Source organism: Amblyomma maculatum, chromosome 8 (assembly GCF_055883805.1).
Source record: "Amblyomma maculatum isolate TAMU_Amacu chromosome 8, ASM5588380v1, whole genome shotgun sequence".
In the NCBI taxonomy this organism is placed as follows: Eukaryota; Metazoa; Arthropoda; class Arachnida; order Ixodida; family Ixodidae; genus Amblyomma; species Amblyomma maculatum.
In genome coordinates, this window is record NC_139351.1 from 107,893,489 (window position 1) to 107,919,753 (window position 26,265).

The following is a 26,265-nucleotide window of genomic DNA, read 5'->3' on the forward strand; positions in this document are numbered from 1 at the left end:
TCGTTCCGCTGCGACGTGTGCTTTCGATGGGGGATGGGCTGATGTTCATAGCTGTTTCCTGGTATGCGAACAGGATGATGCCGAAGTAGGACCAACCTCATCCGAGAAAGCTTCTATACCACTTGCAGTTGTCTTCGATCATTAGTCTCAGGCTTTTATGACTCTAATTAATTGTTTCGCTCTCAGCCAAGCTTTCACACACACGGCACAATTTCTTGAAGAGTGAATGGTGGGTGTGTGTTGCCTTTGGAATATGGAAATAGGTGGATGGTGAGGCCCCCGCCTAGGCGGTTAGGTGGGGAGGTGGCTTGTGGATGAGTGCTTATGGACGGCAGCTAGATTTCTAGGTTCTTAGTAACAAGGGTACTCCTAAAGTAGTAGAAAACTTGGTATACCAGAAAAGAGATTCGTTAATGTTGCTGTGTTAAAACAGCTAAGTAGGTCAGGGAGCAAAACCCTAGTGAGTAAAATGCTAGCTGAGGTCAAAAAGCTGAAAGGTTCAATGGCCAGTTCATGAAAGACGAAAGCTAAAAAACAAAAAACAAACAATGGGCTCACATTGTAACGGAGAAACTTCAAAGCCAATGGACATATACTAGGGTGCGGTAGAGTGCCACAGGGTCGTACATGAGGAAGGTGTTTCCGGAGATGTGCTGCAGGTGCTGCAGGCCAGCATTAAGTTGAGGGAATCGAAACAGGATACCTTGGAACGTTAGTGGACAAGTTGGGAAAGACGGGGCGTGCTCCTTCGTATGGTATGCGTGGCGGCCCTTGTGGAGAACTGATTATGCACAGCCGCAACCTTGGTGCAAAAGTGACCGATGACTCCGGAATCAATGATTTCATAACAAGACTGCGCCTTGTTCAGGGCATAATAATTCCTACCGGCTAAACTGTGCAGATGTTACGGATGATATGGTTTGTGCGCCCCCTGGAAACTCGTGATTAGCAACACGGCACCGAAAGGAGCCATATTCTTGCCGATGTCTCAAGCACAAGTCCAACCGAGGAGAAGGTGCTGGAGTAATAGCTGGTGTTTTGTCCTTGTTCATCTACTCCTCGATGCGTGTTCATAGCCTACAGGGAGTTGTAGGTCACGAACGGCACGAACGCGACTGCCCCGGTGTCCGTGAGGGCAGGCGATGAGGGACTAAGGTTTGACTTCCGATCGCCATTGTTGCTACGCAGCCATGATTGCATGTTTACGGACTCCCTACGAGTGACGTGACGTTAATGATCCAAATACCACGTCACCTTTCTGAAATTAAGGAACAGTCATGACCTATAGCCATCAAGGGGGCATCTCGTAACTTTTCAGTGTGGTCGCTCTGTAGTTCTTGGAAAGTATCTTCTGCGGGGCCAGCTCGGGCGTGCTTCTCAGAACCGAATTCTCGCGCACCTCCTCTCTGCGCGGCGCGTCCGGCATCAGAGCACGATTACGCAAGGAAACAGGGAGGGGTAGGGCCCCCCAAAACGCTCGTTTACTCTTCTCCTTTTCTGAAGCCGTGCAACTAGTTACCCGGCTCGTGCCGTCGCCCCAAGGACGTCTGCGCCGCACCACCGGAAAACCAGTTGGCGCTCCCTACGGGAGGCAGGCCGGCAACTGCCTGGACTCGGCAGCCGGGCAGGGCAGCCGACAAGCCAGGGTCTTTGTACCTTGCACTTTCGCTTTCCATCACTCGACTGGCCCGCGCCTTCGCCGATCCTGCCGAAACTCCGCTGGCCGCTTGCCTTTCTCGCGACGCCTGTCTCTGTGCGAATTATGTTTGCATAGTGGCCGCCGGCGCTTACCTGAAAGGTGGTGGTGCGATGCTTCTTTGTGAGGCACGAGACGGATCGTCGGCGACCAGCCTCTGCATGGTTGCTTGCTCAGTCTTCTTCTTTTTTTTTTTTTTCGTCGGAAATGATGCGCCAGCGGCGCGCTCGGCTTCTTTGCACGAGTGCGAGAACTGTCCCCACCATTGTGTGCTCGGGCGCGTGGACAAAGGCGGACGGCGCGTGGCGTTAGAGCCGTTGGTGACTTTATCCCCTCGAGGTAGTTCCGTTCAGCACGGCCAAAACGTGAAAGTACTGCGCTACTGTACTCAAGGGTACATTGACAGTCCGAGTGCTGTGATGCCGCTCAGACGCCAAATCCGGGTGGGTCCCCAAGCAGTCCCTTTGACTTTCGTGCTGCTATAATCGGTTGTGCTCTTAACGCCAGCCTAGACACAAAATACCAGCAGCGAAGACCAGACACGGCCCTGCGTTAGTAGCGTTTATGACCCATTCCTTATCGCCCTCCCAGCTTCAGCTTTACTGCACACAACATTCTGAGGCGCAGGCCTCCTCGTGCAGTTGGCAATTGAGCTGCCGTTTTCGGGCTTTACTTGGTAAAGGCGGAGAGTCCGAAATGCGATTAGGGAATTCTGCCTAATGGTGTGGACAGCCCAGTCGACCGTGGGCCGTCTGGCGCGAACGTTGACACCGAGGAAGTCGTCTGGCAGGGTTGTACCACGGTCCTTTGCAGTTCTATGGCAAAAATGTATCACTAACAAACACAACGGCGGCGAGAGAAAATAGTGGTAGGTGCAAGCGCCTCTGAATCTTGTAACGCTTTTTGCTTTGTTATGCTTTCTTGACGCACTCTGCTTAATTACATTTTTCTTCTCTTCAAATCGTATATGGTGAGATCCGCATTAGTGTAGCAGATGAAAAGAAGGTGATAACGTTCCTAATGCAAGATGTATTTAAGAGACCAAACCACAATGGTATATCCCTATCCATGTCGCGTTTAGGCTAGTGGGTTCAAAGTTACGCCCGAAGCAGTGACTACGAAGACTGCAAGTATTTTTCGCGTGTAAAATACATGTAGTGGTAGCTGTAAAAGTAGTGAGCTTGGGTTGGCTTCTCGTGCGTGCTGTTCCAGCGTTAGAAGGAAGACCAGTTCGGACAGGGTGGATACCGTCTCGTGCCTGAATCTCAATGAACTCAGAGGTTTCCTGTATTCCCGAGGGCTTGTCACGAATATGAGGCGACGGGTACCGTTGCTCATCGCGACTCTTGAAGCACATCAGCTGACACCTACGGGGACACCTGAAATAATGAAAAGGAATGCGATTAAAATGGGTCAGAAAGAAAAACAAGAAAAAATTAATCTGGGTTTACAGCTTGAAGAAGCACGCTATTGCCGCGTTTTTTCGTGATTTCTATTGTTGTGACCATTTGAAGCCTTTTGATTAGCATTCCATATTAATTATTTGTTTTTTGATCGAAATAGCATGCTTGCGCAAGGCCATTACGCATAACTAGAAGATGGAACTGGGAGCGAGTGGAATTCAGTTTGTTCAAGAAAATAGACAAATGGCAAATATTTGTCAGACGTATATTCTGCATAAAATACGTGTCAGATTTCACGCAAACACTTCAAGACAACGCCGTTTCTATTTCTGTCATGGTGCTTCCAGTGCTGAGTTCATCACATTTCGTTGCTGGTGGCTGAGAACTGGAGAATAGCACTGTCGCAGCCAATGTTATTCTCCCCCGCGTTCTTTGCCTAACCTAAAATTTTTTTCCTGTTCTTTTTTTTTTTTTTTTCATGGTTCAGTGGAGATGCGCTGTGAGGCGACCGCCATGACGGCCATCATCCAGGTGACGTCATCGTTCCGCGGTAGAGTCTACGCCGTGGGCCACCCGCACCAGTGCTTCTCGTCCTCCGTCACCGACACCGGTCACGTGGCCCTTACTGTGCCACTTCACGGACGCCAGTGCGGCACCAAGAACCTGGTACGCGACAGAACGTCACCGTCACCGTATATATGTCAGAATGTAGATCAGGCAGCATTTTACAGACTTTTCGAATGAAGCGACCTAATTTTGACGCACCATATAAAAAAAAAAGCAGTGTTTTTCACCTCCTTTGTTTAAATCACAATAACTTCGCAATAGCGTTCCTAGACTTCAGTTTTTGTCACAGCGACACTTGCAGGATACAGCTAGCGCTTTTTTGTTTGTGCAATTTGAAGTGAAAGACGGGGTAGCCGAAAACAGTGGCTACGGCGTACACTGTTCATGGGTTCGCATGTATTCTCTAGGCATCATCGAGCGCTGTGGTGAATTCAGCTAGCACAAAATGTCGCAAGCTTCAGTGGAAGCTTACTCAACATAGACGCTGTTTACACCTGCGTCTGATCGGCGTTTTTCAGGGAAATGGAACGTTCTTGAACAGCATCGTCGTTCAGCACCACCCGTACGTGCTGCAGAGCTCCGACCGCCGCATCGACATCTCGTGCGACTACGAAGAGGTAGAGCGCAAGCTCCGTGGAGGGAAGCAAGTTCTCGAAGGGTAAGCACGGGATTTCCTTTTGTGCTCTATTTATTGAAGGTGTAGACGGTAATACCTGAAATAGAGTGATGTGGCAGACACTGTGGCGTCGGCATTCAAGCTACTAGTAGACCTTTCTAGTGAAGGGCTGCATGGTCCTTGCCATATTAGAGAGATTTAGCTTACCGTGATCCGCGATCCGCTACGGTGATCCGTCACCGCGCGTTCCACTGCGCATGCCCAGATCCCCTTGACGCCGATAGATAGCGCCACATGCTTGATGTCGGCATGGTATCCATCCATTGTAATGGTATTCATCCGGAAGTTGATGCAGGCGCAATCCCTGTTCCTGAAGCTCTGGGGTTTAGAGATACCAGTGGCCCGGTGAATAAATCGGCGGTGGAAACTAGCAAAAAACGACTGGAAGATTGGTGGCTTAAAAGCAGAGAAGTGACATAATGTTAGTAATGTAGGAACAAAAATTTATTAAATAGAATGATGGTTTAGTTAACCATTCCAATCAGTCATTAAGATATATGGAGAAAAATGAGCATGATAGCTACTGCTACCACCCCGTTTCAAAGGGGACGCTCCTATATTACATCCATCCATCCGGCACATAGACCTGCCGTGTCGGGACCAATCAGCTTGTGCGCCCCGCCCACCGCGCACCTCACGCAAGTATGGTGAAAGTGTTAGCGAGAGCTTCCTGCAGCTGCTCCAAGGGGTCTAAAGAGCAATTCTTAGTTCTGCCGCAAGGTAAACGCCTACCGTAAGCAGAAGTAAAGACGTAATAAAAAAAAAAAGAGCAGGTGTTTTGACGTCTGCATGCATCCGATGAAAAATATGGGAATTATGTTTTACTATAATATATATCTTCTGAGGTGGCAGAATTAGGAACGCTATAGAGGCCAAAACTGTCCGGCGTCGGCGTCTTTGGAATTTCCTCCTGGGTCAGGTGGCAGATTGAAAGGTGGGCAGAGGAAAATATTGTAAGTGAGAGGAGGTATAGACACCAATGAGATTAAAACGACTAAGAATGATTGGGCTGAAATTAACCGAAGGAGCGATTGCGAATAGGAATGAGACAAGAATTTGATCAAGTGTAAGATATTCACATTTGGAATAGCATAAGAATTGCAATAAATTGGGTTGGAAAATGATTGGAATGGGGACACAATCGGAACTGGAGAAGATCTGTGAGGGAAAGATATGAAATAGGGACTATAATAGCCCAGTCCACGTGTAATGTTCTGCTGTCACAACAGAAGGTTTGGCCGTTTTTGACAATGAACCGGTCGTTTGAACACAAATGTCTGAGGTAACATTCAAATTTTGTGTCTTTGCAACAAACAAATACTGCAGAAGAAACTTATAGAAGTTCAAAAAGGTGATACAGAATTACACGAAAGTTTCACGTTACGAGAGAACTACAGAGTATTTCGTAGTGTTTTTCACACTTTTCTGTAGTTTTTTTTTTTCGACTGTGAATATTCGTTATGACATTAATTGGCTAGTATTAGAAGAAAATGCCATTTAATTTCTTCACGCCAATATAATAGATCGTTCCCAATATTCTTTTTTTTTTAATATTTAGAGTGCCTTGACAACGCACAGGTACCGTTTTTGAGCTTGAATCGACGGGTACTGCGCACAACCGTTTTTTTTTTTTTGTGAGGATAAGTTTAATGATTACTTAGCACAGTTTAACTAAGTTTCCACAAGCATCTGTTTCCGTTGTCATTCACTGAATAAACGAAGCATCATGTGGCTATACTTAGTCGGGCGACAATTTATTCTGAAAGCTTCATTGGCTATCCGCCTGCTGATGTGTATTCGAGATATGAACACATAGTTTCGTTTTCTCAGTCCGGCTCATAATGGCAGTGTTTCGGTCGAAGCAAAAAGCTAAAACAACTTTTGCTTAAGATTTCGTGGCTTACCGAGAAAGTAAAAAAGTAGCAACAAAAGAATAAACTCCTGCGTTCTCATTAAAATCCATTGTTTTCGTTTTCCTGTTTCTTTTTCGGCGTCCGCGATTTTACCTTTTGATTTGATTGTTCCTGACAGGACGGGTTTTGATCCTACTCACTCTCGACTTTAAACACTAAAATTTATATTTTGCAGCCGCTCAATAGTAATCCTAAACCTATGGCGCCTCATAGTCAAGACGCGGTGAAGCTCACTACAACTACACAATAATTTTAGCAAGATTATCTAGAACCGGTGAACTATAGATTTACCTGTGTTCATGGTGCCCTTGGCATCGTAAGTCGAGTGACAAATATGTGCCTGTAGCGGACATGTAAACTTTTATGGCGATAGACGACAAATTAGTGACGGGAACCTGTTTGATAAGTTATTTTCTTGTCCTTAATAGTATTCTGCGTGAATATTTGATAAGGAAACAGATGGGTAATTAACAATGCATAACGTTGTCTTGCATTCCCTGTTACTTCTTGATTTTCTAAATGACTGACATACTACCGAAATACTTGGAATAATTGTAATGACCGTTTCTATGATTTGTCATTTTGGTAATTACATCAACAGAAAAAAGGAACCAAGAAACAGAAACATAACACGAAAAAGTGAGAAGGGTTCAATGCTGCTAAACCGAATGTGGAGCGAAAGCATTAGCTGCGGGTGACCGAGCGTTCTTCTTCTTCTTCTTCTTCTTCTTCTTCTTCTTCTTCTCCTCCTCCTCCTCCTCCTCCTCCTCCTCTTAGCTACGCCTCTTCACGACGCAGCTGCGGCCACCCGAGGTCTCGCTTTGGCCGTCGCAGTGCTGCTCTTGCAACAAAATTCGTATAACAAATTAAAGTTGTGCTACTGGCACTAATATTTGTTTATATTCTGCAGGCATAAATTTGCCAGAAACTCGTTTTCCATGGGTATAAAATAATACGGTAGCACTTTGCGCCTGTACATGGAGTCCAATCATTTATACTCATTTCGTCACTGGTGATGGGACGGCAGAAGATGGTTTACATAAATCTCTTTTATGGGAGAAGTCGTTATCGTGCCTCGCTTCTACGATGAACGGTTACAGCACTTTGTATGAGATCTAAAAATAGTTTCGACAGTGTCGTGACGCTGGGGCTACGTCGACCCGGCCTTCACTTGGTAGCGTGCAGAGACTCGGGGTTGATGAAGGATTGATTCTTCGAAGTTGGTAAAATATGTACAAGCAGGTTTAATGGCACTTTGAGAAAACTTATTTACAAGATTATTTACACGAAAAAGAAGGGTACATCAGCAATATGGCAAGCGTTAAGAGTTCATAGCGAGAAGCGACTGGATGAGCCGTTTACCCAGGGCCCAGAGCGACATTTCGTGCTCTGCAGCGTCCTTAAAACCCCCTATGTCCAGCCCCTCCCTGAAGATGCTGACCAACCAAATCCAGGGCACGCCCCTCAGATATCGGCATCCAATCGAACACATCACTGCACTGATGGTCTGAAGCACTGACTGGCCCGGCATTGTTTCGTTGAGCCTGGTCACTTGTTGGCGGGAAAAGCTTGGGAACGGCGAGGAGGTACATTTCTATTCTTCAGCCAAGAATCGATAGGCAGCTGGTTCCGGCAAGTGGATTTACTTCTCAGAAACCCAAGTGCACGTAGGCGCCGCATACGCTCCCAGCATCGTCCGTTTTCGACAATTGCAAATCTTTCCTGCATTCCTGGGAAATCACTTAATGGCTGTATGCGTCATGCTCCTTTCTTGTCCTGCACGTCAGCGGACATGTCACTCTGTCGTCTCCTTTGGACAGTAGACATTCCTCACTGGACGATAGGGCTTCTCGATTGGAAGGGTGAACAAAAGAAAGAAAGCACTTCCTGCATTTCCCGCAGGGGGACGTTTCTTTGTGTTTTTCCAGACGTTCTCTTGACAGGGTCAATTTGGCATTTGCAGGGTGTCCACAAAGCAAAACAGGCTTACAAAACAGGATTCCTGGAAACAGGCTCACTTAGAGCCATTGGACCATCACCACATATTCACAATACTTTTCCATGCCCACAGGCGAACAATAGAGCGCGCAAATGCGGATGCACGGTCGTAACAGCCTCCTCCCCCGCCAGAAGAGTCTCGGAGGGCAGCAGTCGCAGCTGCTGCATGAAGAGACGACTTAATGGCCTGCACGTGAACGCTTGAAGCTCGCTGTTGCTTGTCGCGTTGTCTTGATTGTTGTAGGCCAAATTGCTTGAGCTGTCTCTGAAACTCAACCACATGTCTAAACAAGCACTCGGCCCCCCGTCTGAAGAGACCAGGTTAAAAGAAAACTGCCATTGTTGTTCGAGAAAAGCCCACTCTCAAGACGTTCAGGACCCACGTATTCCTAGAAAACCAAACGTGCTGCTTTACATAGTCACACATATACAAGCGCACGAGAAAAAAAAAAATAAAACCTGATTATCAATTTGGATACATGGTGAGGAACATCTCGGACTGCTTAGAAACAGCGGCTAAGCGCGTCCGCATTCCCATTTAACTTCCCCTTTTTGTATCTTATTTCAAAATTGTACTGCTGTAAAATCAAGCTCCACCTAAGAAGGCGACTGTTCTTCGATGTCGCAGTTTGCAGCCAAGCCAGGGGACAATGGTCCGTCTCTACGGTGAATTTGGCCCCTCCAAGATAGCACTGCAATTTTTGAATGGCCCATACAATGCAAGCGCACTCTTTCTCTGACGCGCAATAAGCCCTCTCTCTAGAACTCAGTTTTCTGCTCAGGTAGAGCACCGGGTGCTCATTACCGTCGTCATCTCTCTGGCAGAGAACAGCACCTAGCCCTCGATCACTGGCATCACACTGGACTGTGAATTCTCGGTCATAGTCTGGAGCTCGCAATACCGGACGGCTAATCAGCACAGCCTTCAGGTTTACGAAGGAGGCTTCCTTTTGTTCGTCCCAGACTACATTTGTCGGTTCTGTCTTGCGGAGAGCGTCGGTCAGAGGGCTGGCCAAAGCTGAATAGTTAGGGATGTAGTGATTGTAGTACCCAGTCAGACCTAGGAATGCTCGAATTTCCGTCTTCGTGCTCGGCCGCGGGTAGTCTGCTACCGCAGAAATCTTAATCTCGCTGGGTTTCCTGAAACCTTGACCTACATTGTGACCCAAGTAGTCCACGGTCGCCCTTGCCAGGCAACATTTCTCGGCCTTTACGGTTAGTCCAGCTTGACTCAAAAGGCTCAGTACAGCTCTTAGATGTACCATATGGTCCGCCCATGAGTCGGAAAAAACCGCAATGTCATCTAAATAAGGCACCGCGAATGTTTCACACCCCTTTAAAACCCTATCCATGAGTCGGGAAAAACAAAATGGAGCATTTTTGAGCCCGAAACTCATCATTGTTGGCTGGTAGCTGCCCGTCGGAGTGACGAAAGCCGCGTATCTGCTGGCGCGTTCAGTGAGCGGTACTTGCCAGTATCCTCGAGTAAGGTCCAGCGTAGTCACATATGCCGCTCTACTGACCTGTTCTACTCTCTCCTCAATATTCGGAATAGGATACACTTGATCCCTGGTGAGAGAATTTAGCTTTCGGTAGTCTACCACAGGCCTAGGGTCTTTACCTGGAGCTTCTACTAAGATCATAGGCGAAGCATAATCGCTTTCCGAGGGTTTTATTACTCCTAATTCCAGCATGCGAGTTACTTCCCTATCCAGAATTTCTCTTTGCCTTGGAGAAAATCGGTAGCACCTTGATCGCACTGGCACGTCTGAAGTCAGCTCAATTTCGTGCTCAGTCAAATCAGTCCTGCCTGGCCTGTCCACGAAGCAGGCCTCAAACTCTGTTATTATTTCGCCCAGATCGGACAGCTGGGATTTCTTTAGTTCTCCTCTCTGCTCCGTCTTTTTGAGAAGCTCCTGAGCGTTGCTTCCCTTTCCGCTGAGGCAAATCAAGTTGTCTCCCATCTCCTCGGGAAGGTTTAACGTTAGATTTAGCATGGTTTCCCTCTGCTCATAGGGCTTCATAAGATTGCAATGATAAATGCGCACTGCTTTACGCCTATCGGGGATTTTCACTGCGTAGTTAGTGTCAGAAAGCTTTGCAACGACTTCAGCTGGTCCTTCCCACTGTACTTCGAGCTTATTCTTGGGATCATTGGCTTGCTCCATAGCTAAGTCCTCTCGGGTTCCACTTAGAAGTCTCGTGAGATTACTAGACACCGGCGGCAAGAGGTTACTCTCTAGAACGTCCTCATTCCGTGTCTTATCAAGCTCACTTTCTAGTTGACTTATCTGAGATTCCTCGCTCTCAAAGTTTTCTGACCCGCTATCTTCCGCATCGACCACTGTTTTAACTGCCGTTTCTTCCGCTGTGGATTTTTCTGGAATGAGCAGTGTAGCTAGTTCTCGCGCCTTTGAACGTGTTAAGGCTGGCACAACTTTGTCTCCGAAAAGGATGCCCCTCTTTCGCAGTAGCATGTCCGATTTGTTGGAGAACAAATACGGATAGCACTTAGGAAGCTTTCCTGAAACGGCAGCCTCGGTTGTTAACTTGCCGAAAGGGCCCTCGATGACCACGTTCGCGATTGGCAAGCACACACTCTGTTCCTCCACTACCTGGCGGATCCACGCACACTGTCCTGTATAGTCGGAAGGCGACACATACGCCGGATGGACAACATCCATCGTTGCGGCCGAATCGCGCAGTACCTTGCAAGGCTTCCCGTTGACTACTAGGTCATGCATGTAAGGTTCCAAAAGCTGCATATTTTCCTCGCAGTCACTGACATACGAGAAAGCAATCTTTTCTTTCCGGCAGTTGACGGCAATGTGACCCTGCTCATTACACCTAAAGCATGTGAGCGGCTTCCTAGCCCCAAGCTTGTTCTTTGTGTTCTGCGCATTTGTCACTTCCCCACTTTTCTCACTGCCGTCCTTTCTAGGGCGTTTGCCTGAAGAAGCCTTCCTTTCTTCGTTTGCAAATCTAGCAAAGTGCCTTTTCTGACGGTTATTCACCCTCAACTTGGGATTGCGGGGCCTATCCACTGCTGGGTTGCTGAATTGTCGGCGCGAAGCATACTCCTCAATGAGTTCGGCAGCTTCAGTTGCCGACTTAATGGCGCCTCGGTCCTGTAACCAATTTCTTTCTTTTTCTGGGAGGCAGTTATAAAACTGTTCCAAAAGAATTCGCTCGACTACAGCGTCCCTATCACTGTAGGAATCAGTGCTCTTTAGCCACTCGCCCAAATTAACTCTTAAATTGTATAGGAATTCAGGGTAACTCTCGTCCCTGGACTTAGTAGCGTTCCGAAAACGTTGTCTGAACGCCTCGGCGCTAAGCCTATACTTTCTCAGAAGGCAAGCTTTGACCTTCTCGTAGTTGTCCGCGTCCTCCTTGCTTAGCCGCGCGACAACCTCCGCTGCCTCGCAGGGCAGAACCGTCAATAATCTCTGAGACCAAGTGTCTCGCTGGAAGGACAGTTTTTCGCAGGTTCGCTCAAAGTTAGCCAGATACAGACCGATATCCCCTGATATCACATATGGCTGCATGTACTTTGACATCTTGAAATCTGCCTCCTTGTTGAGACGAGGTACCGCTAGCTGGGGACAATCGCCCGACCTCTTGCTCAACTCTAGTTCTAATTTCCGGAGCTCAATTTCTTGGTCCAGCTTTTATGCTTCTCTTTCAAGCTTCTCACGTTCGTGCTCCCTTTCCTCTTTTTCCCTCTCAAGTTCACGCTCCCTTTCCTCTTTTTCCCTCTGACGTTCGCGCTCCCTTTCCTCTTTTTCCCTCTGACGTTCGCGCTCCCTCTCCTCTTTTTCCCTCTCAAGTTCACGCTCACGCCTTTTTTCCTCTTTTTCCCGCTCTTTCTGCTGTCTGAGCTGCTCCTCCTTTTTTTGGGCGATGAGGTTCCATGCTTCACTGAGCTCCTCATCATCGGCTCCCAAATCTGTGATTGCCTTTATAATCAAAGGTTTTCGTGCCAAACCACTTGTATCAATTCCCAATTCCTCACACAATTGCAACAGTTCCGGTTTCTGCAGCTTTTGTAGGTCCATGATCGCTCCGAGTGTCGGCTACTTCCAAAACAACAGTGCAAACTACCAAACCTAAAGGCGTTTCAACACTTTTTACCAGTTCTAAAATCTAACCCTGTTCTAGAACCTGGTCCACATCAGAAGAAAAGCCAAGCACTCACCCACACATGCGATCGATGTTCCGAGCTGCTCTCTTGTTGGCCGATTGTTGCTCCTGCTTGTTGCTTGAGATGCCACCTCCGATCACCAGATGTTGTGGCTTGTAGATTCTGATCCACCTCGAATCACCAGATGTTGTAGCTTGTAGATCCAGATCCCACCTCCAGTCATCAGATGTTGTGGCTTGTAGATTCAGATCCCACCGCTGCCACCAGTTGTCGTGACGCTGGGGCTACGTCGACCCGGCCTTCACTTGGTAGCGTGCAGAGACTCGGGGTTGATGAAGGATTGATTCTTCGAAGTTGGTAAAATATGTACAAGCAGGTTTAATGGCACTTTGAGAAAACTTATTTACAAGATTATTTACACGAAAAAGAAGGGTACATCAACAATATGGCAAGCGTTAAGAGTTCATAGCGAGAAGCGACTGGATGAGCCGTTTACCCAGGGCCCAGAGCGACATTTCGTGCTCTGCAGCGTCCTTAAAACCCCCTATGTCCAGCCCCTCCCTGAAGATGCTGACCAACCAAATCCAGGGCACGCCCCTCAGATATCGGCATCCAATCGAACACATCACTGCACTGATGGTCTGAAGCACTGACTGGCCCGGCATTGTTTCGTTGAGCCTGGTCACTTGTTGGCGGGAAAAGCTTGGGAACGGCGAGGAGGTACATTTCTATTCTTCAGCCAAGAATCGATAGGCAGCTGGTTCCGGCAAGTGGATTTACTTCTCAGAAACACAAGTGCACGTGGGCGCCGCATACGCTCCCAGCATTGTCCGTTTTCGACAATTGCAAATCTTTCCTGCATTCCTGGGAAATCACTTAATGGCTGTATGCGTCATGCTCCTTTCTTGTCCTGCACGTCAGCGGACATGTCACTCTGTCGTCTCCTTTGGAAAGTAGACATTCCTCACTGGACGATAGGGCTTCTGGACTGGAAGGGTGAACAAAAGAAAGAAAGCACTTCCTGCATTTCCCGCAGGGGGACGTTTCTTTGTGTTTTTCCAGACGTTCTCTTGACAGGGTCAATTTGGCATTTGCAGGGTGTCCACAAAGCAAAACAGGCTTACAAAACAGGATTCCTGGAAACAGGCTCACTTAGAGCCATTGGACCATCACCACATATTCACAATACTTTTCCATGCCCACAGGCGAACAATAGAGCGCGCAAATGCGGATGCACGGTCGTAACAACAGCCATGTCAGCTCTTCTCACGTTCTGCTGCGTGTGCTCTATAACGGAGCCCTTAGATTAGGATCCCGGAGTCTCTATACGAACGACATCAAACACTACTAACATATCAATATAGACTCAATATTTTTAAATATCGCTTTTGGTTTTCTTTTTCCAGGGGTCATAAACTTGTAGTTTTATTGCGAAAGCAATACTACTCGCATTTCCAAGCCTTCGCGTGACCAGGTCGCAGTTACGTCTTACCCATGTGACGCTGTGACGTCCCACCCCACGTGACACACGGGCTGGCAGGAGCTGCCAACTTGGGTCTCTCGTTTCACACGGGGCGGTTATGTCAGAATCAGCCTGCTAGGACCCTGGCATTCAAGTTACCCCTATAAGTTACCAAGGCACATTCATACGGCTTGGTTAAAGCGAGGCTTTATCTGTGGGCTGAGGAAGAAGAAAAAGAGAAGAAGAAGAACGCTCGGTCACCCGCGGCTAATGCTTTCGCTCAATATTTGGTTCAGCAGCGCTGAACCCTGGTAATTTTTTTCTTTTCTTTTATTTTTGTAGCCACAATTTATTGCACCGTGTGGTTGCCTAATCTCGTGCCGCCAACCCTATTGTATTCATGATCGCTCTGACGCTCACCACATTTCATTAAGCGATTGCAAAACTGAGCATGCCGCTCGCATCGAAAGGTGCCTGAAATCTGCAAAAGTCACGCAAATCTGGCCGACAGAACCGGTTCACTTCTCTCGGCGCTTTCTTGCAGCGCGCTTCAAATTCACAAAGTGCGTTACACTTACGGTCGCAGGCCGCGAGAGGTACAAACTCAGTATTGCGCCAGATTCGCAGCATTTTTGTGGAACGCAGATTGCAAACTCCTCACGCCGCGCGTTCGGGTCTCATTACTCTCGTGCCTTCGGCGCTATGACGTGCGAATTCCCCGGCCTGAGTTTCAAAACTCGGCGCCGTCCTAATGACTTTGAGCGCCGTACCTCTAATGAAGGCGAGTTCTTTCGCAAGTTGCATCGCTCAGAAAAAGAATATGTACGCTTCGAATATGTATACGCTTTCAAGGTTCAATATTCGTACAAAAGGTGGCTATTATGCCCTGGTATGCAGCAAGAACAAGTCATGATGTTCGTTTCCATTAGTGTGCAATGTTAAGGGAAACATCTCATCTTCTGATGAAATATGCGCTGAACAAAGGAACAGATCATTCTTGTCCGGCGGATGCTTCAAGTAACGAATTATCTTCTCACATAAGCAGTTACAACGAAGTTTTCAGCGCTTTTTCCTTAAGAAAGTATGGCTTGCAGAAAGACTACATTACACCATTCCTTTCTGGAAAAGCGCTAGGAGGCCCTTGTATATTTTTCTTCCTATCGTGACTTTAGTCGAATCATTGCCTAAACAGCTTTGTCAGAAGTCAAGACGGCAGGCTTTAGTGTGTGTTGCGCAAGTTTTCTTTGCTGAAATCCCACTGTATTCCTTCTGATATTGAAGCCAGCAATACCGCTTTCCTGGATTAGGCTTCCCACTTTAACTTAGTAAATGGGTCGTCACGGACTGAATAATGTGGACCGCGCCTCCGCTTTCGAAATTTTATTATCGCATTGCATAACGGAAATATATGTTTTCTGCATTTGAGCGGAAGAGTAATAGTAAATACTTGCAAGTGCTTCAAACTCCCTTTAATTTTCCCGAATTGACGCGTCAGGTGATTTGAGTCGCCGAAGCGAGGTCAAATACAATTGACTTTTACTGCACGCACTTTATTTCGCACAACCTTTAGCAATTTATTCTATTCGATTCTGTAAGGAGCCGACTGTATGCGATTTCTTTATTGGGGCTTAATTTGGAACAATTTTTATGTTAGAGGCTAATATAGGCATATTAGTCGCCCTAAACACTCAATCGAGCTTTGCACATGGTCCATCTCATAACCGACACTTGTGCGAACATTTAGGGAAATCTGCACTTAACAAGCGCAGCCGTAATCTAGATACTGAACGAATGAATAAAATTGAAGAGTTTTTTGTTTAATCAGGTAGGGCTCTGCGGAACTGTGTCCCACATACGCAAAATTTATTTCCACTTATTTCTTAAAGGTTTATGAAACTGCTTTTTGCACAGGAGATAAGAGGCAAGTAGAGAGAAAAAAAAAAGTGATATTTCCATTACTAATCCAAATGATATGCTTGCTGATATAGATGTCGCTTTTCCTTCTCATGCCTCATATGTCCGGTCTTATTTATTCAGTTCAACTTTTCTATACCGCAACGAACCAACTAGTTTGCAAGAACATTCGATCGCTGAGCTCAGATGACTAGCTTAACCGTAAAACCATGTTATAACGGAGTAATTATTTATTAACACCCGGCTAAGCACCGCTATATATGGTTACAAAAGAAAGCTACGCAGCTTACTCGAAACTTCGCAGGTGAAGTAGCGATAGTTAAATTCGAACCAGTTTCTTTTTCAAATACGACGCTTCTTAAAAAACTGCGAAGCTTTAGATTGTAGCCATACATGGCTGCGGTCAGGAATATGTTAGAGACTAATTATACCATTATTAAATTCTCTTCCACCTAGACAGATTTGTGTGCTGTTACTAGAGTAAAAAAGGCCCTGGTACATCTTGACTCGCGTTAATTGTTCTAATATAATAATAAAAAAAATGTGAAGTGTTCTTACTTATCATTTTGTAACCGCCCATTGCTCACTCTAATGCTATCTTCGTGAGCCACGAGAAAAATAAACTAAATAATCAAGTGCTTCGCAGATAGATGCATATAAATTATCTGTCTACGAATATGCCTCATACATTTCAAATCTCGAAAGATTTCTTCCCGGACACCTATACGGAAAAGGGTTGACCCGCTGATTCTATAACCAGCATGTTTAGTTAGCCTTTTTTACAATCATTCGTTGAGCGCAAATAAGGCCAATGATCTCAGCTCAGCTTCATGGCCGCTAAACAAGACGCAAAAGGCTTGCTGTTTCTCCCAGTGGTACCTCGAGCTGAATTAGCTACTTCCCCCGCAGTGACGGCAATCCTGCATAATTTTTGGCTATGTGAGTGAATGTTCGCGATTTCTTTTTTTTTTTGTTTACTTTGTCGATACTCCTCGTTATTTGCGCCATTCTTAATCTATCTCTCTCTTTCTTTCTCTCTCTTTTTATCTTTGGCTAATTTACGACCTGTCTTTTTTTTTCCTTTCTGTATCCTGTCTTTGGGCTCCGAGTTGTATAGATTGTCGAGTAGGAACATATTAGCCATCAATGTATAGTTGCGGACAGAATAAACAGAGCTAACCATTGGTTAAAAAAGACCCCTGCAGGTAGAGGATGGTGCTGTACTTTATTTATCGACAAGTGCTGTTTTCTCGATTCCGATAGTGATGGTGTTATTGGACTTAGAACGGAATGCCACGCTGTTCGTTCACTGATATAAATGAGCAATCTAGTAGCCTTCCTTCCTGATCCGCAGCTGTTCGTTATCGATGCGATAAAAACTACGCGATTACCATTATAATTATAATAGTATCACTTAGAGGCACACAGCGCAACAAAGCTCGGAGGTAAAGAAAAAAATAATTTATCATATTAGGCTTATTCTCCCTCTCAGCCTTGGGTCGGAATATCGAAATCGAAGCGTGAGGGCAAACAATGATAACGAATAATGATATCGCTCAGTGAAATATATTCCAGGCTTAGTATTGTGACAAAAACTCAGCGAATCATATGTGCGTCCGCTGCTACCGTAAGAGGGGGATCGTTAAAGTAAGCATACAAAAACAGCACAAATGAACCGATATGGGTAAAATATAACTCCCGGGAACTATGACAAGCACTTTAATTGCAATTTAGTTAATGTTGGTACACGGCCTTGTTGGCATATTTTTTGCGCTGCTTTTCTGAAAAACGTTAATTGAAAGTAGCTTATTCTTATGTTCCTGTAGTTTTGGTCAGCATATATGCCATTCTTATAAACTTTTCTTTCTTTCTTTTCAGAGCGCTATCGCTTACAAAGCAGTTTCATCCATGTATCGCAACGAACACGTAATGAAATGATTTGAGAGCTTTAAACGATATCTAAGTAATTGGCTGTTTCGAGGAAACTGCCTGATTAATGTAGTGCAGTCGTAGCTTGTACGTGTTGCAGTGAGCCTCAACATTCGCCTACTTTTTTCTAAAAGTATTTTTCATTTACCCCCTCTTTCTGGAACGTTGCGCAAATCGTTCCTTCCTTTTTATGCATTGCCTGTGTACAAAATTAAGTGTGATAAACACGGAACGAATAATTAAAAGTTCTCTTTACTGTTATTCTTCGCTCGAGCACACCTCGTTTCCTATACCTCTGCCGCTCGTGCTCTGTTTGAGAAAATGTTGCCGAGGATAGCGGGGGTAATCGAGCGTTCGCCAGCATCTCCGTTCGAGAAGCCGTCATCTATCCGGTTTTATCGTTTGTTCTTTTTCGCAGCTCTTCGGGGTTCATTTTCGGGAAGCACAAAGTCCACGTTTCGTATGCAGGAAACGCGTTTAGCACTCGTTTTTTTTTTTTTTTTTTGTTTTCTTTCCGTTTCTACTTCTCCGAGTATCTTAAAGTGTCCTCGCCAGTATGAAGAAATTTTCATTTTCTCGCAGCATCCGACGCGCGGACTTCCAGTCCGGCGCACAGAGTGTGTGTGTGTGTGTGTGTGCGTGTGTGCGTGCGCGCGCGCGCGCGCGTGTGTGTGTGTGTGTGTGTGTGTGTGTGTGTGTGTGTGTGTGTGTGTGTGTGTGCGCGTGCGCAAATCATAAATAAATGAGAAATAAGCGCTAAGAACCACCTGCTGAGGATTTGTCATTACGAAGAAAGACGGTGGAAGGAAGAATTGAAGGGAGACTGCACAAAGGAAGTTATCAGGAAAAGACAGCCGTTTTCAGTGCGCCGTGCTAAGCGAGCAAAAAGTACAAAATAGGACTTGCCTTAATTCTGGCTCCTGTTTCTTGATTCTCCACAGTTCTATTCGTTATATTTCAGTGTTCGGGAAATCACTGAAGTCATTTTCTTTTTTGCTCCACCGTTCTCTCTACAAAACCGGCCTTATTGCTAAGAAGTACCGGCACAGATTTTTATCTCCCGCACAGTGGTTGTGGAAACAATGTTAAAACTCAGGTAGGCGGTATTAGGATTTTAGTTATATATCTCGGCCATTGCTACATATGTGTCCTTATGACCCTCCCTCTCCCCACGTCTGCAAAGAAGCTGGCTGTTTATTTTCCAAACAAGAACATTTCGTACAAACTTAGGAATTCTTGGAGCCGTAGCTTTACTGCATCAGCATTTACGTTCACAAAAAGCGACTAGTCAAAGCTTGTATTTAGGTGATAGACAGGGTGTTAGAACTAGCTTATAGCACCAGATTGTGCACGAATAGATTCAGTGTCCTAAGGATAGTGTTTTAGGCTTGTCAGTTGTATTTGTCAAATGGCTATTCATTGCTTTTTCTTTTTTGCCGTCTCTTACGCTTAGGGGATAGTTGGCCCGAATAAATACAATTGTTCCTCTTTTTTCTCTTAGTTTTAATTATTTGAATAGCCTCTGTGAGTATATCTGCTCTTCGAAGAATTGAATACGTGGCGTTAAAAAAGATCCTGATATTTAGGTAGTTACAATAAGTTTGTTTAACGCAAAATCATACATAGAAAACAAAGAACAAGAAAACGTTCGCTCAGCATTGTAGCAGCGCCTGGGAGATAACTACGAAACCACAAGACGCTTTTATTTTGCGACGTTTTTCTGGGGCTATAAAACTTACGTTGGCGCCTCATATTAATTGACAATGCCTACTTGAGGCCAGGTCAGCAAATCACAGAATAAGCGCCAATCATTTCCTTAAAATAGTTGCCAAGATTTACAAGGCTTTGGTAAATTTACATCTCTTTCCTCCAGCGGCTCAATTAAAGAGCCTCTAGTGGCAACAAATAAAAAGAGGAGAGCGTCTAGCAACACGAAGCCGAGAGAGCGACAGTGAGTGACCTCCTATGCCGTGCTGTAATTAATATAACTTCTGGTCCATTTGTGAGTGGCCGTTACAATCTAAGCCGATTCCCATGAAAGAGGACGACGGCCGTGCAGTTACTGCGCACGTATTGGGAGGACGATGAAGGTTCGGAGATGTGCTTAATCGTTGGCAGGCTTTCTCTAATTCTTGTGCTTCGGCGCGTGTATGGAAATACGTCTCTTCGGTACGGAAGTTTAGGGAGAAATAAAGTAAGAGAACAGTCAGTTTTTGAAACACGTGGACCTGCTAATGCCAAATTGGAGCGTTCGTGTTAGAGCGCGTACCTCTGTGCCAAACGCAGCCACGTGGCAGAGGTGGAAGTAGAAAAAAAAAGGAAGCTGCCGTAATGAAGAAAGTTACAAATATCGAGCTAAGTATCTGAATGACTCAGGGCTTTAAAGCAGCGGACACCGCCTGCATCTCGACGTAAAGAGGCACAGGAAGAAGCGAGAGGGAGAGAAAAAAAAAAAGGAAAGCAAGGACTTGGGAATAATCTCCAGGCCGGCAGGCTAATTACCATACTGACGAGCCTTTGAGTGCGACAGAAATTATAATACGAAATTGGGATGCCAGAGAAAGAGAGGCGGAGGAAGTGACGGCTAATGAGATACATTAGGCTTTTCTTCCTGAGCCGATCCGAAGCGTTGTCAGCGTCCTGAATGGCATTAGGAGGAAACGGGAGAGGGAAATACGGGAGGACTGGTGGGGAGCGCTTCAAGGCGTGAGCAGTGATGGGTGAAGCTGGGAGAAGAGCCCCACCCGTCATTTCGCTCAGGTGGGATTCCGCAACAGTACGAATGAAACAGAAAAAGCATAAATGGGTCCATTTGTTGTGACAGTGAAAGAGAAGAGTCTTGTGTTTTCGCTTTGAGTCGAAAGAACGTTACGTCAAAGAACTAAGGGGCCGAATTTCATTTCTTTTTCCTTTTGGGAGAGGAGGAAGGGCGAATCGTGACCACGCAGGAAATGGAAATCGCATTTCGGCGAGTAGCAAACATCACGGAAAGATTTCGTGCACGTTGTGATTGCAATGAATCTGATGTCTAGTACAAGTATACTCCCCCGTAAAGCCTCCTTAAGATGCAGCCGATGCTAGAACATCTAACGATCAAAAAATAGGGGGACGCTAAGTTTCACCTTCATAGTAGCTGGGATTAGCGCCTTAAACGCCGCCTTTTTGCACCGCGAAGTTGTGGCATTGAAAGGCTGGCACAGAGTTTGGGAAAGTGTGAAACGTCTTTTGTAAAAGAAAATAAAAGTGTGAATTGCTTTATAGGTTATATGTCACACTTTCTCTGTAGACGCCTGATCTGCGCCGTAAGGGAAAAGGGAGGGGGGGGGGGGGGGGGGGGATTACTACGTAGCCCTCGCCGTAGCGAGGGCCCCGCAGGCTAAGGACTAGTGAAGGTACAGGAGTTCTTCACGCCCTCAGCCGCCAGGCGGATGGCCTGCTGCTGAGCGGCGGGGTCTCCGCTCCGCAGCCAACCCTCCCAGGTTTCTCTACTATTAATGCTCATGCCGGTGCCTGGGGACTCGGCGCATTCCCAAATAGTGTGATCTATAGTGTGCCTTTTTGACCGCAATTTTGGCATTTCGAATCTTCTTCCTCCCCGGTCTGTGTCAGGAAGATCCAGACCGGGCAGGTGCAGTTTCCGGCTTGTAACCGCCTCCAAATTCGCGCCTTATTGTTAAAGAGTGACCACCTGGGGATCTTTAACTTGCGCTGACATCGAACAGCACACGGACGCCTCTTCGTTTTGCCTCCATCGAAACGCAGCCGCCGGCATAGTACATGTCTTACAATTCGGTGGACATCTACACTTGCAATGAACGGGGAACGATTGTAGGCATATATGTCTTTGGTTCGAATGCCTTTCGCAAAACTGGCCTACAACTTGATCATCATCATCATCATCATCATCATCATCATCATCATCATCATCATCATCATCAGCCTGACTATACCCACTGCAGGGTGAAGGCCTCTCCCATATTTCTCCAATAAACCCGGTTCTGTGCTATTTGCATCCACTTGACCCCTGCGAACTTCCTAACCTCATCCGCCCACCTAACTTTCTGCCGCACCCTGCTACGCTTTCCTTCCCTTGGAATCCAGTGTGATACCCTAAGCGACCATCTGTTATCCTCTCTTTGCCCTACATGTCCTACCCATGCCCATTTCTTCTTAATTTCCACTAGAATGTCGGTAACTTGAGTTATTTCTCTGACCCACTCTGCACGCTTCCTATCTCTTAATGTTACCCCTACCATTTTTCGTTCTATAGCCCTCTGGGTTGTCCTGGTGGATGCTAAATAGCATGGTGGATGCTAAATAATAAGCGAAGTGGTATGCACTGGGGACATAAACAGTATTCGTCACAATTCTAAAAAGAAATGAGAGCTTTGTTCTTCCGACACATTTCTTTCAATTCTGAGGTACAGCAACGGATGTTTTGACCAAACCGGCCCTATACGTTATCACGTGACAGATTTCTACCGCAGCCCGACTTTTCGCGGCTGCAAGCTTGGTTACAGGCCGAAGTGCCTTGCTTACATTTACCGCCAGAGAAGACATTCGGTGCCGCTGTGCTCGTAAGGTCACTATAGCCCGTTATACTAAGTGGCACGGGCAGAGGCTCTTTATCTTTCTTTCTTTTTCATGCCTCAACATAATATATGTAGTCACGGGCGTGTTTTATGCTATACAAGCCCTAATTAAACCAAACCACCGCATGTATGGCCCTTTAGGACCTAGAGACTAGCGAATTACACTCAATAATAATAATAAATAAATTGGTTCGCAGGAAGGGAAAGGCGCAGTAACTGTCACACTTGCTCTGTGGACACCCGAACCGCGCCGTAAGGGAAGGGAGGAAGGTGGGAATGAAAGTGGAAAGAGAGAAAGAGGAGCCGTAGTGGAGGGCTACGGAGTAATTTCGACCACCTGGGGATCTTTAACGTGCGCTGACATCGCACAGCACACGACGCCTCTTCGTTTCGCCTCCGTCGAAACGCAGCCGCCGTGGTCGGGTTCGTACACAACGCAGATTTTTGTTTTTCATTCAGTAATCTTCAGGTGGTGCGTGATATGGACGAAATTGCTCGCGAGGTCCAGTCAGCTTTTAGGAAAGGCGAGAAAAGTAAAAAAAAAATTGTGGAGGTCTATCTCGGCTAATCCTAGCCAAGAGAGCAGTAGTCTGCTTTACTCTTGACTCGCTTACAATATTGTGTTGCCAAAAATGAATAAACGAATTTAAATAACCCTAGGTAATTCTAGCATAAGCTGTATTTAGCATGACTACATATCATCCAGACGCCTGTGCCGAAGCATTCGGACCAACACGCACCTCAGCCATGGCAAGATTGAGGCGACTACCGCCTAGTCACTTGACAATGCGCGTTAAAGAAACCGGGCCTGTTAGTCGAAATTTCCGCAGTCCTCCATTACTGAGTCTCTCGCCTCAAGGTCAAATGAATGACCTCGGGAGTTGCAGTGCGAAGATTACAGCTTTCGCTTTAAAAGGCATTAGTTAGGTTGGTTGGCGAAGTATCGGTGATATTTAGCCAGAAATAAAATTAATTAGACGCAGTGGTATTGAGGCTGACACTAACGCAGTTGTTAACTTGCAGGTTGTGTGGTGTGATGGCTGTTACTGCAATATAAAGTGGCTAATTATTTGCTTAAGCCAGTCCAGCTGTATTGGTAGTATCGATTGCACTGCCTTCAAGTGGGAAAATGTGAAGAAGTGTATTTTTGCAAAGTGATAATATTAGAAAATGATAATGCCAACGCAAATAAGGACGGATCTTTTACGTGAATTTCCTGCTTTAAATCAGATGCATATCGGAGCACGGGAGCGTCCGGAATGCGGGTCATGGTTTGAGAATTTTTTTGTGATTTCTTGACACCATTCTACTGATGCAGATGCATGCGGCGAGCGTAGTAACCGACGAGTGTAAGAGCTGGAATCTGAAAGACCACGTACGTGCAGCACGCTGACTGAAAAATGAATGTAAAAGTGAATGCATCGTTGGCTAATCAAACAGGTGGCAAATGTTTTGAGGGAAAAGCTTCTCATTGCACTTCCCTCCCTAATCCTTTCTTCACAGAAGCAAGCGAAATATGTGTTGCAAATGAGAGGTTAGCACTTGCCTCGTTCCCGGCGTAGAATGTCCAAAATCTCACGTGACACGCACCGGCTGACACGTGGTACATACACCTTGCGCGACCTACGCGCGATGTTAGGGACAAAATGCCGAGAAAAATAAAACAAAAAAACAAAGAGGGTCACAGTGTCGCATTCCAAAGTCAGCCACTGAAAAGCCCTGATCATTTTTCAATTGCCGGTTCAGGCATCCATTGAAAGAGCGCAGTCGACATGCTGCAGTACTCCTGGTAGAGGCAGCAAGCAAGTCGCGTTAAAAGAGAGAGAGAGAAAAAAAGAAAACTGTCGCGCGCCTTTGAACCGGACCCGAATTCAAGCCGAACTTTGCCCCTTTCGCTGGGACTAAGAATACTTTCTGCTCAACCAAGCCCCCCAGAAAGCAAGAACAGGGCAGTATACAGGGGTGGGTGACGGACGCACCTAATGATGGGGTTCTCCGGAACACCACCGGAGCCGAGATGACGCCGTTGCGGGCGGGGCGCTGAGTTGAGCGCCGCTCGCGTTGCTGGCTCGCCTAGCGGCCTGGCGGGCTCGAAATGATTACAGCGGCGGCAACAATTCCGGCGGTGGAGGAAAAGGGGGAAGGCAGAGGAAGCGGAGGAGAAAGAAAGAGGCCACGATAGGCCGGATGCTTGTAGCTGTTGCTGTCGCTGCTCTTTTGATTTGCTCGTTTGGAGGGTGGGTCGAAGCGGCAGGGGTTTTCGCTATACCCTCCGGGTGCTCCTCTGCGTAGGCCCGCTTTTGGGACGCTGGGCCCCTCTGGCGAGAATACGCTGTTGTTTGATGTACATTGCACACACGCTGAATCTTTTTCGCTTTAGTTTATCGCGTGGTGCACGTCAAGGACAGGTTGTCGCTCGTGTAGGGGTGATGGTAGATTGTAGTATATATAGCGAACGCTTGGCTGCCGGCTTGCTTCTGTGGGGCTTTATTCCATGTTTTATTGTGGGCCTTTATGAGAAACCATTTGCTGCCGGTGGAAAGGCTTACGCAGCCGTGTCGGAGAGCTTGACAGCTGGGGGAGGTAGGAAAGAAGGGAGGACTATTATGGACGATGCCGGCTGCTGGCTGCTTAGATGCGGGCGTCAGCTGTCGCGTATGGGGCCCTTGTGCGTTTGCGGGAATGGCACCTTTTCTACATTTGCACCAAAGCGGAGGAAAGCTTGTGCACGTACTGTACGCCATTTTGTGCGAGAAGCGCCCGCATGCAACCTCTAAGGCGGGCTCTGTAGTGCAGTCACGGTTGCCTTCTGGTGTCAGATGTTTGCGTTGCGTACGTAAGTATAGAAAGGGTGAAACTGATGGGTGATGAATGCCAGGGGTCATAGAATGAGACCGCATCGGATAGGCATACGCGTAACGTATCGAGAGATATTGCACTGCACGTAAAGAAAAAGAAAAAAGGGCAGAGAAACAGTAGTGACCTCTGCGGAACGCCAGCGAAAGCTGTTTCGAGGGGAGACTCTTCATTTCAGGGCTATTTTGCAGGGGCCTGCTCCACTCCGCTTCCTGATATCTCGTACGGCGTCTTCGCTCCCTAACCACGCAGTGCAGTAGATTAAGTTCGAGGAGAATAAATAAAAGACAACACCTGCAGCATCATATTTTATTTATTGCTCACGCAAGTAATGCAAAGTTGGCCGGCTGGCTACAAAACATCATCGAGGTGATGTTCATATTGAGAAGACTGCGGAAGGAGGGCTGTCCACTTGCAGGTGGTGACCTTTATGCCTGTCGCGTGACCTTTCGCAGCAATATGCAGCCTACGACTGTATGGTAATAAACATATGCGGGATAATGCTGGCACAAGGCACAAGAATTAGTGACTGAGCCGGTTGCGAAGTGCATGCGTGCGAATCAAGGTCAGCAGGATGAGCCGCGGATGGCAGGCAATAAATGCTATTGCGTCATACCTTAAATGCGGAGGTTGTGACGCTTCAGTTTTTCTTACTTTTTATAATTTTTTTTTTAAATGGCTTCACAATATTCACATTTTCGCTTATAAACCTTGAAAGCATTGCTACTTGGTGTTAAGTTCATATAGTAACTAGTGAAGCATTACTCAGGTTTTTTCGTCTTAAAATCCTCTACTGTTGCTATTCAATCCATGCTTCTAGCCCACCAGTGAAGCCAAACCGAATCGCCATAGCCGCTGAGTCGACGTGGTGGGGGATATGTGCAATCTAGCTTTTCCATACTGCTGCTGTATGCGGATCCGCGCCTATCCTCCTGTGCATTCTTCCGAGCTTCAATGGCTGAAGACTGCCGCATTGTAGTGCGTATACGCAGTCCAGGCTGGTGGCAGGTGCGAGCAACAGGTGGCGGCTTGTCTCAAGCTCCGCACTGTCGCTTTGCATGAGTTTATGCCTGGTTGGTGCTTTGTGGAAAAAATGTTATGTGTAGCAAATGAAT

At 46.5% G+C, this 26,265-nt stretch overlaps 1 protein-coding gene and 1 long non-coding RNA gene across 5 annotated transcripts in view; one reads left to right on the top strand and one right to left on the bottom strand.

Moving 5' to 3' along the window:
- LOC146182143 (uncharacterized) overlaps window positions 1-26,265 on the top strand; it is a 269,793-nt gene that overhangs the window by 214,465 nt on the left and 29,063 nt on the right. For all 4 annotated transcript variants that reach the window (XM_084577157.1, XM_084577160.1, XM_084577159.1 and 1 more), the window contains 2 exons: window positions 3,587-3,765; window positions 4,185-4,324. In XM_084577157.1, coding sequence (XP_084433283.1) covers window positions 3,587-3,765; window positions 4,185-4,324 — 319 coding nt within the window. The remainder of the gene's footprint in view (window positions 1-3,586; window positions 3,766-4,184; window positions 4,325-26,265) is intronic.
- Window positions 35-24,394, bottom strand: LOC146182144 (uncharacterized). Its single transcript, XR_014700336.1, has 3 exons — window positions 24,274-24,394; window positions 4,490-4,660; window positions 35-3,075 (listed from the first exon to the last, which is right to left on the bottom strand). It is a non-coding gene; the product is annotated as an uncharacterized LOC146182144 (long non-coding RNA).